The sequence below is a fragment of the Betta splendens genome, chromosome 7 (assembly GCF_900634795.4).
Source record: "Betta splendens chromosome 7, fBetSpl5.4, whole genome shotgun sequence".
NCBI lineage: Eukaryota > Metazoa > Chordata > Actinopteri > Anabantiformes > Osphronemidae > Betta > Betta splendens.
Window position 1 is genome coordinate 8,364,420 of NC_040887.2, and position 16,427 is coordinate 8,380,846.

Sequence of the window (16,427 nt, forward strand, 5' to 3'; positions counted from 1 at the left end):
AGAACAAACACAGCGACCTCAGCACATCTCACACTCATTAACACACTCCTCCCTCCCTCGTCTCGTTTCCCTCTCTCCCTCTCGCTCGCTCGCTCTCTCTCGCCCGCCTTCCTCCGTGCTCATTATCTCTTGTCTTTATTTACATGCGTGAAAACACACGTGCACGCTCGTGCTTTGCGTGCGCTCTCTAATGTAATGAGGATCCCAATCAGCCGTAATGAGATGAATAGCATTTCGGTGGCAGATAGGGGAAATTTATAGAGGGAGAATCTTCCCAGCAGGTACGTTTTTGATGTGAAACGGAAACAAGAAGAAAGCGTCTCCAAATCACATCTGATACCCGATCCTTTCTGTCGACAGGCGGTTGAGAGAATGGGGTAATAGTGTAGCGTTGCCATGTACTGCACATTAGTTAACTGAATGTGCCAGTCTTAGAATGAGAGAGAATGGGGGGGGGGGGGGGGGGGGGGGTGATGCGAGCTATACAGAGGCAAAAGACAAATCTCACATTTCAGACTCCATTTCAAAGAACATGAAATTCAATATACCACTTCAATCTAGTGAACGCTGTCATTGCTTATGCCAGTAATAGCAATCAGAGATATTGTATTCGCTACCCTCAGCCGCACGGTGTCAATTTATGTTTATGTTTGCCAGTAAATATATTAAATGTCATTTAAGCCTTCTCAAGAAGTTGATTGTTTTGCCTTTGTTTGCGCGATTCTCACCGTTTGTCATCCTGCAGATCTTCGCACATGCCTTTTAATAATCTGCGGGCGGGATGAAATCTCCCCGACGCCCCGCTGTCATCGCGTTGCGTAAATCTTCCTGCTAAATCAAATTTCACCCTCAGCAATGAGCACAAATTGAAAAGACTCTTACATAAATCTAGGTATTGTATTTACACCGGTCACTAGAAAATTGAGTGACATTTGAGTTTCGTATTAATGTGGACACCCATTGAATTGTAACCGGCGCTCCCTTCCCTCGCTTGATTTTGAGAAGGAGCTATTGAAAAACGAACGGAGCTGTGTGGCTGCAGAGCCCAAACAGAAGCGGACTCGGCACCGGTCCACGGGGGTCTACAGGGGTCCACGGGGGGTCCACGGGGGGTCCACGAGGGTCCACGGGGGGTCCACGGGGGGTCCACGAGGGTCCGCGCTGCGCCGCTCGCTCATCTGGATGTGAAGTGCAGCAGCTGCAGACGCAGACGTCTCCACCGGCTCGACTCTGGCAGGCAGAATGAATTCATCAGCAGCCGCAGACAGACAACACAGCTCAGCCATGTTCATCAGATGGAGAAGGGACTTTAATTAAGTCCTCGTGTGCCTTAGTCTGTATCTCTCAGCTCTCCCTGACAGATAACAACCTGCGTTACACTTTACCCATAGTTTTTTTTTCCCACCTCCTTACACATTTTCCTCCACGAACTCTGTAGCGCTGCAAGTCTTCCCACTCAAAAAGTGCAGGCGCAGCACTTTACGGGCCTCACCAAAGCCTATTATTGTACAGCACAGCCACCGCTGCAGGCCTTTATGTAGGTGCAGAATACACAAATCTATGGCCATCCTGATTCTCATCAAGTATCACTTAGGGGGATGCCTTGTTTTCAGGGACCTAATGGATTGTAGCAATTGCTCTCAAACTATGGCGTCTTTAGACTAACTTGTAGCTCTAGGAGGAGACTGCCTCCATTACTGTCGTCATCAGCTGGAGGAAGAGCCATCTAAATCTCATCTCGGGCTCATCATGGCTTGTAAAATCGGCACCTGTGTAAATGTTGGTTCAAGCCTCTCGACTGAGGTCCGTGGGTTCTGTGTCGCCATCTCTTCTTAAGCCTTAGTCCGTTTGCTGTGCCTGAAGAGTCCGGCCTGACCTGGTGGTGGTGGTGGTGGTGGGTACGCTTCTTTGCATGCAAATGGCAGCTTGGAGCCGTTCACCTGCCGCCACACACAGGGGCGCAAAACAATGGCATGCGATTAGCACGAAGGCTATCAACCTTCAGCAAACATGTTTCAGGCTGTGCTTTTGTATCCATCACACACGCCGTGGCACCGGGGGAACATGGGGATGACATTCCCTGACATTTCGTGCAATCCATGTGTCATAAAGCTAAAATAAAGGTTGACATACAGCTTACTTGACGATGGATTGCCTGTCATAAACACTGATGGCACTATATAACAAATGATGCTAAATTTTCGTGGCACTGTCTTGACATTGAACAATGTCGTCGCCGCGATCGAATCCGAAGCTCATTTTCCAAGCGCTGACCTAAATCTTAGTAATGTCGCCGCGACCAACATGTTATGATTGAATGACTTCGTGATCGTACGCTATTTGTCATAAGAAGTCATTATGCAGGGTAAATATCATAATCAAACTGTTATTTGCGAAGCCGTTATCCGTGCATTGGGCTTCCGAGGGAATCTGCGTCTTCAGCATCCGGTTCCTGCGCGCCGCGTTCCTCGTTGCGAGGCCGAACGGCACGAGGCTCCTTTTTTTTTGTCTTTCAAACCTAGATTGCGCGTGACAACGGCTCTTTTGCACTTTTCCTGAACAATCACTTTGACACATGGACATCGGTAAGTGCTCCCCCGCGTTCGCTGCGCTCCGTCCCAGCCTGTTCCTGTAATAGCCGCGTATGAGTAACGGAGATAAGAGTGGACATTTTCCAATAGGAAAATTAAGCTGTTTCTCTTTGACCCCTCTGTTTGGTGAAGGGTGCGCTCGTGCATGTGTGCAGCTCCAATGCAGAGCGGCGGCTCAGGGTGAACGAAGGAGATTGGTGGATTGGTCCCCTCCTCATCCATATGCATCGTTAGGCCTCCTCCACCGCTCTCTTGTTTTTAATGATAACTGGTCTCATGCGTTGTTTACTAAGATGACAGGTCTATTTCTCTCTGATTTATAGCACTGTGGCATTCAAGGAGATACTGTACTTATTACTTTAAAGGCAGGATGCTAAAAACAGGGTCCAGAGTGGAGGTGCTGGCGTTGTCAGAGCGCCCTCTTCATCTTACGTGTGGTGAAAATTGGCGAAGGGCTCGCGTGTGTTGAGGAGGAGGAGGAGGCGGCGGTGAAGGACAGAGGGAACGAGGAAGCACGGCGACGGAGGCGTCATTGTTTTGACGGATTTAGTTACAGTAGCGCATAGATCAATTATTCAGCCGAGGCACGCGCGGTCGCAGGATTAATGACACGTGTAGTAGATAAATCAAGCGCCGGTCTTGAACCTCTGTGGGAGAGAGGGAGCCATGCAAAACAAACACAGGAGCGCGCCTGACGTTAGCATTCGTATCCCTCCTTTACCATTAGTAACCTTGGGATCCGGAGCGGGGAACGGGCACAGGGAGCGCATCCCAACGCCAATAAGCGCCCGGATTTGGGGCGCGTGAATACTGAAGGACAGCGTCTCACTGTCCTCGCGCTGGAAGGATGTGAGGAAGGAGGGTGCTGTTGGGAGATTGGAGCGATGCTATATATTACAGCCTCTGGAGGCCTGTCGGCGCTTACCACCGCCTCTGTGTCTGCCTCTGCCTCTTTCGCTTCCTCCCTCCTTTGTGCTCACTTTGACTTTGCTCTGGGTCCTTCTCCTCTTTTCGCCTTATTGTTAAATTTCTCCTCACACCCCCTTTGTGTATTCATACAGTGTTCTCATCCATGTTCTTGTCTGTCTGGGTGGATGTATCCGCGTGTGTGTGTGTGTGTGTGTGTGTGTGTGTGTGTGTGTGTGTGTGTGTGTGTGTGTGTGTGTCTCTCTGCCTGACTCTATTTGCTACACTCAGGCCCCCTCCTCTCTCTCCTCCTGGCTGTTTTGCTGTCAGGTCGTACCTGTCTGGTCTATCAGGTACATTTTAGCCCATGTGTCTGTGTGTGCCTGAAATTCCCATCCTCCATTTGTCTCATTCCTTTATCTGTCCGCTCCCTGGCTGCTGCTCCAGCCAAACGCGGCCCTCGTGGCCCTCACTCCTTCCGGCTCCCGTCTTCCAGCGCCAGAGCTCGGCCCAGTCAGAATGCCAAATCAGCCCAGTCTCTCCTCGCGTTTGTTTCTCCATCCCTGCCTTTCCCTCTTTTTTTCTGCCTACGTCTCATTCTCCAACACACCTTTACTATTCATATTTAATAAATGTTTCTCCCCTCAGAGGGTCTTCATGTGCAGCACCAGCGCTCCGCTGTGTCCAGAAGTGTGTCAGGCTAACCTCTGCCTTCAAGATTAGAGTAATTGCAATTAATTAAGAGAGCAGAAGGAGCATGGAGGACTTTGGTTATATCAAAGGAGCAACAGGACACAGAGAGACATTTTGCATATGAGCGATGGTGGAGGAGGGAATATGTGCGGGGGGGGTGCTCGGTGAAGCAGCTATGGTGAAAGTGGGATGATCAAAGCCGGGGACGGTGGCAGAGTGCTGTCCCCTGCTGTGCGGCTAAGATAAAGACAGGTTAGCGCCACAGGTCTCCTCAGTGAGAGGGATCCAGGCACGAGGCCAGGGGAGATGCATGAACAAGCCAGCTTACAAACATCTCATAATAACTCAGGCAGAAGAAGCCCTCTGAATTAAAGTGTCACTTTTCATTTGCTTTCCTTTCCTTCTTTTTGGCTCACTGGCTGATATTTCCCTCTCTCTCTCTCTCGCTCGCCCGCTCGCTCATTCCCACTCGCTTGCCTGCTAACACCGCCCCCATAACTACGCCCCCACGTCCTCATCCTCTCTCCCCCATCACAATCTAAACATAACATGGGCTCCTTCAGCCGCGTTCCCCACTGTCTTCATCACAGCGCTGCCCGGGGGCTCTCGGGCTCCTCCATCTGCCTGCTGTGTCTGCTGCTCTCGCCGTCTTTCTTCGCCTGTCTATCTGTCTGTTTGTGGCATCTCTGACTCCCGTCCTCCGCCTGTGTTTGGCTGTGTATCTGTCTGTCGGGCTCGCCGCTCTCCCCCTCCACACATTTACCATCAAACGCATGAACATCGGCAAAGTCAGTTTTTTTTTTTTTTTTGGCGATCACCTACGATGGAAAATAGACAGGTTCATTCTCCACCGTGGAAATCGCTTCCCGGGTTCACACTTGATGGAGCCGTGGCAGCAGCAAACAAGGACTAAAGTTTGCCTGGCACTCCAGCAGCATTTTATCAATAGTGCGTGCGCGCTTCATCACATCTGTTACCGCATCTTGTCCGTCTACAGTGGCTGACGGCTCCAGAACACACATCTGTCTCCTACGTGATGCTGCGAACCCTGCAGTGCAACAGTCAAACAGATACAGGGAAACCGTGGCCACGTTTGCTGTTATAAAATCAGTTAAGTGTGTGTGTGTGGGGGTTGATGTTTCCCTTGTGGACGTGGGCTTTGGTTCCCTTCGCTCCAGGACAGGTGAAGTGTGCAGCAAACGGAGGGACGGTGGCAGACGAGGGCGCCCGCCTCCCCCATCTGTCGCACCCCGGCCGCGTGGCGCGGGGTTATTGGAGGGTTCTGCCTCTGTGAGTAACGCGTCCTGCTACGTCAGGCCCGCGGGTCCGGATGACGACAGACGGGTCGGGTCGGCCGGGGGGGCGGACGAGGCGGAAGCGAGTCCCGATCCCCCGCGTCACCCCCCACCTCCCCCCACTTCGTCCTCACCCTCTTCCCCTCGCTCGCCCCCTCGGCCCTCCCCCTCCTCACCTCTCCTCACCCCTCCTCCACCCCTCCTTCCTGTAGTCTGTGTTTGTGTTGGGAAGATTAAGCTGCTCTGACAAAGCTGTGTTTACAAATATGCAGGCAGAGAAACAGGCCAAGCGACGCTGAATAGGAATAGAATACAAATTGCTTTTTTATCTCTCTTAGGGCCGGGGCGAGAGAAAATGTGTTTGCGATTGTTGCTCCTCCGCCTGTGAAGGATAAAGCCTCAGTACTGGGTTTGGGCTCCCTGTTAGCATTCATTCTATCCTCTCCTCTCTCCGTCTCTTCCTCTGCGTCTCTCTGTCCTCCCACTCTCCCTTTTTCCCCCCGCGCTCTTTCCCCTCTTTGTCCGCTCCACTCTCTCCGTCTCGGGTTTTTTTCTTGCCGTTTCCTTGGTAATCATATCTCCTCTCCTCCCCTCTTTCCTCCCTAACTCTCTCATGTCTCCCCGACGTGTGCTCCTCTCGTCTCTATACGTGCACCGCTGCCTCTCCCATCATCTAGCTCCCTCAATAATTTTCTCCATTCCTCTTCCCCTTCATGTTTCCATAGAAGCCGAATATCTCTCTCTGTCACTCTTTACCCCCCTCTCCCTCTCCGTCCATCTCGGCCTTTTTTTCCTCCCCTCTGCACAATAGGACATGTCATGATTTACAGTCATCTTTGCTCTTCCTTGCTCACACTGGAGGTATTGGAAATCTGGAGTGCCTATAGATCACGGCAGGGGTAGATCCTGCGCTCCTCCGGTAATCAGCCCTAACAGAACTGCCGCAGCATTACAAATCTGAGCGCTCTCTCGCAATTAGGCCGCATGTCTGGCGGGTTCAACCCACGGCACGGAGGCTGAGCCTGCGATGTCCTCTTCAGCAGGCCTCTGCTGCGGGTGTGTGCGTTTTAGGGGGGAAACCGAGGGTTGAATGGTTTGCTCTCATTAATGCAGGGGATGTGCTCCCGTTCTTCATCACAGTGGTACTTTTATCCTTACCTCAGCTAACGCAGGGGAAGGTTAATGGGCGGTCACAGCGACTCAAACAATGCCATCTATAATTATTAAGCGGCGGCAGTCTCGCCGTGTGATGCTTTCATTCAATTATTATTTATTTTTTAATAAGCCAGACTTGAGGATCTCATCAGCGTGCGCGCGGCTCCCACTGGTCCCGCCTCCACCCGCTCCCACGTGGCCATTATCGGCGGTGGCGCTGTAAATGCTGCCCAGCACATGCATTTGTGTTTGACACAGTGCGATGCAGACGCGGCGTACAGGAAAGCGTTCTGAGACTCAGCTGTTTCCCACCCGCTAACAGCTAAAACCCGACCCCTAACCCCGGGTCTTTAAAGCGTGGCCCGATAACCTGATGGCTACATGCATTACTCAAGTTTTAATGGAATGAAGTGCCTCTTGTGGTTTATAGGCCTGGGCCAGTAATGCAAACAGACGCTCATTACTCTCTTTGCTGCGAGACATTTTTTACATGTCTGCTCTGGAAAGGCAATTTTGGGCTCGGCTTAAAGGTTAGATGATAAGGAAGTGGCGTCTTGAGATAATGACCAGCTTCCGTTTGCCACTTTACCTCTTTACACATATACTTAACATCCATTTGTAACTTGTCGTCCCTCACATTAGGATAATTTGCTCATCTCCTCACACAGACTTCTAACTAAAGCTATTTTGCTTTATCAAGTTCAAACCCGAATGTGCAAGACAGCCTATTAGCATTTCAAAAACAAAGGCTTCACTCGGGCTAATGTAATCTGTGTTCTGTCTCCAAAGCGGGTCCTCTTTCTCATGTGTGGAGCAAAGTCAGTGGAGGGAGGGAGGCAGATAAGAAAAATAAGAAGTCAGTGTGAGGAAGGAGACGTTTGCTTCCCTTCCTGTTCAGGCCTCAGCCCCATAGCGCGGGTACTATAGAAACACAGCTTGACTTCGGAGAAGGTAACAGCGGAGCCGTGAGGTTTACTGAGCTTCCCTTTGTTGACAGACATCAATGTGTTGACTTCTGCCATTGGCTGGGGTCAAGGCGAGGCCTTTGCTGCCTCTTTGTGAAGTATAAAAGGCGGCTCCGTGCATTCAGCCGTCCAGATGCTTTCACCCATCACTTTGAGTTTTCTTGTTAGGTTAGTACTTTATTCCGTGTGAATAGATCTTTATGTTGCACGATGTTCAGATTAGGCGTTCTGTACTGTACCTACAGTAAGAGAGCTGATGGAAAGTTGATCAGTCTATCAGCTAAAAGACACCATTAATTAGCTTTACGTCACACGCACCTGAGTGTGTATTTTTGTTTCTGTAGCAGTAAATACTTGGAGGAGCAGTGTCTTTGGGTGCGTTGTGGCCTTTGTGTGCCCTGCGTTTGCTGGCGTGCGATGCCGTAGGCCCCTCGCCACCCTTCCATCCCATTAACTGCGCCCGGCCCTCGCCGGCGTCTGCTTTAACCTTGGCCAGCGGGCTGCAGGAGAGGGAGAGTAATTCTAACCTTAAAAACCTGCTGATTAAAGCTAGTTTGGTGGAATTCGATTCCACTTAATGCCTTTGGCCACGAGCCCGGCTGGCTAGCATTAGCATTAACAGACACCGCGTCTTCAGTCGGGGAGGCAGACCTGCGCGTGCGCGTGTGCACGAGCTTCCTCTGGCACGAGGCAACGCGTGGCTGCGAACATGCTCCGTGTCTGTCGGCCTCGGTCTCGTTTCACTTCCTGCTCAATGCGCGATTCCTACACCCACTTTTATCGTGGAAGCTTTTCTTCCTTCCGACCGCCTTGGCCCCGTTCGCGTATTCATTCACTTCGGAAATGTTGCCAAAGAGAGGCAAGGGTTTTGGTGTGAGAAGTGGTCAGGGGTTTCTCTCTAAGTGCCTCAGCCCTGTTATTGTTTTCCTCTTGAACTTGATGTATGGCTGTGTTTACGCGTCCAGCTTGGCTAATTAATTCCCCTCTTCAGGGCCTGTTTATCATTTGTTTGTGTTTATTTTACAATGTGTGTTCTATTTTTAGACTCAGTCATTTCCATAACACATGAATTTTTCCACAACATCGTTTGTTTTGCTTTGTTGAGAAGTTTCCTTTCCTTTTTCTTTTTCTTTTTCTTTTCTTTTCTTTTTTTTTTCTTCTCTCTCTCTCCGCTCGATTACAGCCTGCCAATTCATTTTGCAGGCTGCTCGCTTTTGACTGATTTAGAGGCTGCAGCTGGTCCGACGGAGAGGACCGGAGAGATAAATCTAAGCCTCTTTTGATTTATTATGTATAATGTCTCATCAAGCATTGCTTAAGTCTTTAGATGCTCTAAAGAGTTGCACTGTTACTCTCTACCAGTGGTGGCTCATTTAAAGGCATAGAGCGAAAAAAAAGAAGAATCTTGAATTTATCCGAATCTAAAAATCACACTGAACTTTCTACTTGTAGTGCCACCGTACCACGTATTACAGATAATTTGATTCGTGCAGAAAGCTTGGGAGAGAGCAGTGCATACGGCTGTAAAAACAGCGGTGGGAAAAAAAAAGCCAACCATTACGGTATCAGCCGAAAATGAGCTCATCCTCCAAACTGGAAGTGGCACTTTTCACTTGTAAGTCATCTAATCACATCTGTATAGAGCGAGAAATCGTTGGCTGATCAATAGTCATCATGGATGCTGTCAATGGCCAGGGAAGCTTGAATCTTGCATGGTCCATGAATCTCTATTGAGTATGGATTTTGCATTCCCTCCACAGATGGGGTTTGATAGTACTGCCTGATTGGCTGCTCTGTGAGCTCTATTTATGCTGCTGTGCCCCAGGCTGAATCACCTGCCCCAGGCATCCATGTGAATAGACATATGTAAACCTGAACACAAACAGAGGTCCACACACACACACAAAATGATACAATCCCTCTAATGAAGCAGTGAGCCACAAGTACTTTGCTGGGTGGATGTCCGTGTCAACAGCTGTATAATAGAGCAAAGCGAGTCACTCAAGACAGCAGGAGCTGATAAGTGGTGACATGTGACTGTGGATCGTTCGCATCCGAAGTGATACCTGCAAACTAATGTTCGCCAAGGAGGCGTTCAAGGACAGAGGGGTCGCAGGAGTCCGTAGCAAAGCCGGCCATAAAACATGTGCCTATCTATAGGAGATGAAACAAGTTGTTTAACAAAATGCCACGTCGTGTTGTTTTGCACGCGTTTGTGTGCAGCCTCCTTTCAGCTGCTGTGGCAGTCCAACAGACAAGCATGTGTGACGGCGTCTGACAGTAGGACGTTCGCATCACGGCAGGAAAAAAGCAAATTGCCAACATAAATAAGGTGCCACGCTCTGATTAGGACTGTCTTCACACATCATTATGGCCTAATGAGAGAGTTTCCCTCCCTCAGACTGTGTGTGTGTGTGTGTGTGTGTGTGTGTGTGTGTGTGTGTGTGTGTGTGTGTGTGTGTGTGTGTGTGTGTGTGTGTGTGTGTGTGTGTGTGTGTGTGTGCGCGTGTGCGTGTACAGACTTTGTATTTCTCAAACCCGCCTCTCGCTGTGTCTGACACCTGTCAGCCGTGATGGATGGAGGCAAGCGAGGTGTTGCCGGGGCAACGGGCACACCGGGGGCAGCGGTGGCCTCAGGAGGCGGGACAGGCCGCCGGTGGCGGCCGTGCTTTTATATCTGAAGGCTTTATTTAGGCCAAGCTGTTTATCGCCGCGTTGTGTGGTCTGCCTGAGATCCGACATCGCACAGGATCCACCCAAACAAACCCGAGCGGTGCGTTCAAGGCCAGGTAATCATCCCGTTCCCTCGGCCGGTGCCAGGGTTTCGCTGCCTCGGCCGCCGGCTTGAGTGACAATGCGAAATGAATTTGCTGCATCAGTGTCTGACTTTGGAGGACTCGCGTCACTGTGCCTCTTGTTTTTGCCGCTGCCGGCAGTGACAGCGCATGAATACGTTATGGACGCGCCGCTTGTGAACGCACCTCGACACACGGGTCGCACAGGACGCACGTGTTTATTTGTTGTACTGGTGTCAGTATGCAAAAGCTGTTCAGAATTACACACTGGGAAATTGCACTTTTTATGAGAGGGTGGTGTGTATAATTACGGTTTAATTGCTTGCCCTGTGATGTGCTGTCATCTGTCACAGCCCAAAGACAGCAAATAATGGTGGTGCTGCCGTCACTTTGTCACCCAGACGCTCAGCGTGCAGAGAGCAGCAGAAACACCAGTAACTGATATGCGTCTTGAATTTCTGATAAGCACTCAAGTATGATGAGCCTTGTGTATGTGGGCGTGCTTGTTCTCCCAAAAGTAAGTATGACTTCCTATCGCGGGTCTGTCGTGATTGACTGTGTGAGTGTGCATAAAGGATGCGCGCAGGCTTGGAACAATGTGAGAGAAATCGCTCGTGTGAGTGTCTGTGATTGTAAAGCTACAGTGCGTGAGCAGGCTGGTGGGAGGCGCGCGGGCTCATGCAAATGAGTGTGACGGCGACTGTGCGCGGACGCCGACAGGTGCAACAGTTGTGTTATCCTGTGTTTCCTGCAAAACGCTCCTGCACAGATCGGCCGTATTGCATCACACCCGCGCAACGTCTGAGGAGCGTCGTTTATGACATAAATTCCCACAAAGCCGCGCGGTCGGCGGAAGACGTAGTAATGCGATGTGCGATGCGCTGTGGGAGTGGGAGGAAGTGTCTGTCCGTTGGCGGCGTAGCGTAATGGATGGCAGAGCTATGGGAGTGGGAGGAGGCATACATCCTCTTCCAGACAGCTGTAATGGATGATAGTAAAGCACAAAATAAGAAGAGGAGGGAGCGAGCGCGCCGTCACTGTCTCCAAGTCTCTCACGCAGAGTTGGGTCGAACTGGAGAGAGTTCACAGCGGACGTGATCGGAACGGGGTCACGCTTGCGTGTGCTGTAGCACTGTGAACACACACACACACACACACACACACACACACACACACACACACACACACACACACATCGTGTGCGTGCTTCACTTCCTGGGTGACGCGTTGGCTTCACGTGTTTGTTTCAGGCCGTGACGCCCCCTTGTTTCACTGTGTAGCTGTTCGGTGGTGACAGTAAATCAGAAAGTCCGATGTTCACAAATGAGCGTTTATACAGAGCGACTGCCTCCTTTTAAGGAGGTTTTAGTGAAACAAGATGAGCACATAACCGACTACAAGGCCCCCATTCATCACAGGCTCGCCCTCCCTCCTTCTCTTCACCTCCCTAATTCCCCATTCTCCCTGACCACGCGTTCACTTCTACACTGGTCAGTGAACCTGGCATCACAGGATAGGCACATACTGTATATTGTATAGTGTTATGTTCAGTATGTAATACCCACATAATATATTTTTCACCCCAGGAATGATTTTGCTCGTCTCTAAACAATCGCAGAAAACACCCGTGACCTGCTCGTTTGATCAAGAGCAATCCCCCTCACCTTTCATAAATATTGTACCACGCAGCAGCACAGCTTATTTCCTCGCTGCTGAGGGTGGTGGTGTGTGTGTGTATGTGTGTGTGTGTGGGGGGGGAGTGTTACACTATTGCTGCTGTTGTAAACAAGCTAAAGCAACGCTCGCCATCCCTCTGGGTCACCTGGGAGCTGGAGACGGGGGTCTCCTTTCCCACAGAAGGATTGAAGAGAGGCGAGCGGACGGGGGGGTGAGGGGGTGGGTGGGGTGAGTGTTTCTCCCGCTCCACGCTGCATCAGCTCCTGCCTCTGCTGCCGGATGGTGAGAGATGTCTCCCGGCCGCTCTGCCAGACACTGGGAGGCGTTATCAGCCCGTCCTGGGCTTCTCCACGTTAACGAGCCCCCGGGCACAGTATTATCTGTTTACGATAAGGATATTAATAACACTTTGCTTTAGTTATGTGCTGGGGTGCCTTGTGGGGTGATGGGGGGGTGGGGGTTAGGGAGCACCTGAATCATTCTGTCAGGGTGTTTTTTTTTTTCCCAAGCAGGACGGGAAAAGTAAAGGAGAGGGTAGGAAAGAAAGGAAGGAGTCATATGGTGATGATGATGATGATGATGATGATGATGATGATGATGAAGATGATGATGATGGGTTTGTGCTTAGGTACCGGCGTCCACTCTTTTCCTCCAGGTCAACGCTTTTGTTCCTAAAAACAATCGCTTGGCGATCTGCCAGCAGGTCCCCGTGGGAGGGAGGTGGTCAGAGGGTCAAAGGTCACAGCTGTCATAGCCAGGAGACGGGTCGACCTATTGTCTGCGCCGCAGCCTAACGTCCTCTTTTTCTCTCTCTCTCTCCCTCTCCCTCCGCTGCGACTCCCTCTCCAGTGCCTGTACGGCTGCTACGTCCACTCCTCCATCATCCCCACCTTCCACCGCAGGTGCTACTGGCTGCTCCAGGTAAGAACTCCTCTCCACCGCAATTCAGCCGCCTTTCAGATTCACGCCGCCGCTCCCCTCTCCGGCGGCCCGTCCGCGGGAACCGCAATGAGTTGCATATCAGCTTCCATTTAACGGAAACATTTCCTCTGACAGCCAGCAGGCAGACATCAACCCGCCCCCCGCCTCACGCTCTCCTCTCCTCGCTGCCCAGCCTCCATTTCCCCTTATCTTTCCCAGTCATTCACTTTTCTGATGGCATTGCCCATACACGCCGTCCGGCGCGGGGACGGTATCTCAGCCCGCTAAAAGCTCTGCCATCTCCCCTGTCTAACAGCTGCCGTGATGGGCAGTAAAAGCATGATGGAAGAGCTTCCCCGCTCAGTATAGTGTACTTACAGTGGCTCGTCAAGTCCGCGGGCTGAGAGTGGTTGTAAATAGTAGTCCTTTGATCACCTCCCCAATACATCTCATCATTCTCGTTTAGCATGGCAGCCATTATTGTTGGAAGGGGCCTGATACGTGCGGCCATTCAGCCACACACTTTTAAGGGAGCGTAAAGCATCCGCGCAGACGGAGAGAGAGCAGGCGTGTGTGGAGCCGCTGCTATTTTTGTCTTTGTATCTATCCATCTGTGTCTGTGGGTCCATAACCCAGCAATGCATCCTTGTATAAAACGTACGGACAGAGAATCCTTGGAATAAATACATTTTGGATAGCGTGCCACTTGTTCTCAAACTATGTATTTTCTGACAAGGACTGTTGAGTTACCACATCTCCGCCGCACTAAATAGACCCAGAAGACAAATCCATTTGTAGTCTAACCAGTGTGTTAGCGAGCGAGAAGAGCAGATCGGTGGGGAAAAGACAAGAGAGGAAAACTGGCCTCAACAATGCTTAAATACTAATCAAAATAATTAGTGCTCCCAGAGCAAACAAAAGCTTTCAAATGGCAACTATTTATTTCTCTCTCGCCTGCTCTCTGCTGGCACCGTGTGTGTCACAGCCAGTAATAACGCCGCCAGCAGACACAAAGCGTATCTCCTTCTGTCTCTTCTGCATTCAATCAGCCAAGCCGCTCAGGTTATTTCCACTTAAATACATTTGCAATCATTAGAGGAACCCTATATTATACAAATGTCAGGCACAAGGAGAAGCAGGAAATACTGATATATAGTATAATACAACATAATGTTTGAATTCTGAAAATACGCACATTCTGTTTGCCAGGGGTTCCTATTATGAGTGTTACCTGCTTCTCTTTGTAATCGGATGAATTTGATTTGTATCGATTCGTGGTGGAATGTGGCATTTGGAGATGCCTCTTCTGCGACGCTCATCCTCCCGTTTTTCCACCGGCTGCCTGTGTTTTTCGGAGGCCGCGCTTCGTTGCCGAGCTGCCATGTAAAGGTAGTGCTACAAAGAGGGAATTCATGTCGAATGCGCATTGCTGATTCCTCAAATTAGCTCCAGCTGAACCTTCAAACGCTCTTCAGCCCAGAACGAGGATTATGGATTTTGTCTTCCGTGGCTCACTGTGAATGGGGATAGTGAGACAGCGAGGCATTTTTCAGCGCCTGACATTTCTCGCTGTTTTTAAAATCAACGCACTTCTGCAGATTTCCCAAGGAGATTGGGGCCAAAGCTGCATTTGACGCGTGCACATTAACACCGGCACTGACAAACAGAAACATGTACACAGTGAATAACAGAACGCTGGGATCCCACTGGTTCACGCACCTTTAAAATCCAGCCTCTCTTTCTGCCGGTTTCGGGATTCGTGCACATAAACACTCATCAAACTTTGAGGAGTTCACTGACTCAACCTTTCTTTTCTGTTACTGCAGAACATCAGCTAAGAACAACTGGTTAGTGAATCCATGGCTCGCTCCTCTCCTTTCACACCGCTCAGCAGATCTCCTTACATGATTTACAGAGCCCCGGTGTGCAGCTGCTGCACACATCCAGTCATACACACAAAAAAAAAAGCCTGCCGCTCAACAAATAACATTTATTTACAACCATTTTCTTTTCTCCGGCTCTGAGCGTTACTGAGATCCCAGGTTTACGTCTCTTTTCAGGCAGTTTAGTGCAAGACATTTGTGCTGAAAGCAGGATCGCGATGACACCGGAGGTAAAAGGTTGCACCACTTAAGTCCTGCCTCTGTCACTTCAAGTCACTTGGAGTGCAACTGACAGGCAACGATCATTGCAACATCCTTTCTCTCGCTCTCCTTCCTCCTCGGTCTCCTCTCTGGACCCTCTGTGCATCACTCTCTGTGTACCATTTGCTGTGTCCATACGAGATTTGTAGGCAGTAGTCTGTCAACAGCGGAGCAGCAAGGAGACTGGAGCTCCCCAAGCGGCAACAGGGAAAGGTCACCAGTGAGTGAAAAATGTAAATATTCAGCCATCCAGCGGCCACAGTCACGGAGAGACAGGGATGAAAATAACTCCTATTACACAGCACCGACAGGGAGAGAACACAGAGGACAGAGCGAGGAGAGACGGACGGCGAATGAGAGGGAGAGGGAGAGAAATGGACGCAACTTTTAAAACGTTTGCCTAAAAAACACACTGAAGGGAAAGGGTGGAGAGAAAATAGTTTAGATTGAAAGATTTAAAGAAAATAGCAGAATAGGGAGAAGGGCCGTGTGTGTGTGTGAGTATTTCTGATAGATGAGTAACCATGGAAGGAAGAGAGTGAGAATTGAGAGAGACAGACAGTGTGAGGTTGGGGAAAGGTGTTCTGGTGGAGGGGGTGGTGTGCGTCTCTTTATCCACTCTTTATCCACTCTTTATTGAGTCAAAGCCTGGGTAATGAGATGTGGGACAGGAATGGAGACCTGCGAGGGGGGTCTTCTCTCACTCCATTCATTTTATTTTGTTCTTTTCACCTCTCACTCGCGACGCGCTCATCTCCTCCGCGCCACCTCCACCTCCTCTCCGTGGCATTAGACCACTTTAAAATGTCTTGCCCATCTCTGCAAATTGCTGAGACTGACGAAAAGTGCCGCCGCAGTTATCTGGGCTTGCAAACAATGAATCCAAATTGCCGCTGAGACAGAGAGCTGCCCAGAGCAGCCTGTGTGGTTTGTCACTCAAAAAGAATTCCCACCTGAGTCGATGTGGTGAAAAATGAAATAAATAAAAGCACGGCGCACTGTTTCCTGTTAGTGGGTTTTGAGGTGTGCCAACAAATCGCATAGTCCTGAAGTTATAATGGACATTTATGATCATACACCAGACACCTGTATAGTCTTCTGAGCCACAACCAATGATGGCACACTTGCACCAACAGACTCGCACTCATTGACAAAAAAGGATCTCATCTGTCCTGGTGGCACTGATTGATTCGTTCGCTCCGTGTCCCCTTCTCTTGTTTAGTGCTAATCGAATGTAATTCCCCGCTTGCGCCTCTCCATCAAATCAGACAGTAGAGTTTGCGCT

At 50.2% G+C, this 16,427-nt stretch overlaps 2 protein-coding genes across 12 annotated transcripts in view; one reads left to right on the plus strand and one right to left on the minus strand.

Moving 5' to 3' along the window:
• Positions 1 to 16,427, plus strand: part of camta1a (calmodulin binding transcription activator 1a) — a 232,346-nt gene that overhangs the window by 172,065 nt on the left and 43,854 nt on the right. For all 11 annotated transcript variants that reach the window (XR_008695062.1, XM_055510029.1, XM_055510028.1 and 8 more), the window contains one exon: positions 12,927 to 12,998. Coding sequence is in view for 10 of the 11 variants with exons in the window: in XM_055510029.1 (XP_055366004.1) it covers positions 12,927 to 12,998 (72 nt within the window). In the remaining variant the exon portion in view is untranslated. The remainder of the gene's footprint in view (positions 1 to 12,926; positions 12,999 to 16,427) is intronic.
• Positions 11,748 to 16,427, minus strand: part of LOC114858601 (matrix remodeling-associated protein 8-like) — a 97,129-nt gene continuing 92,449 nt past the window's right edge. Inside the window, exon 11 of the transcript XR_008695063.1 lies at positions 11,748 to 11,758. The gene's annotated coding sequence lies outside the window, so the exon portion shown is untranslated. The remainder of the gene's footprint in view (positions 11,759 to 16,427) is intronic.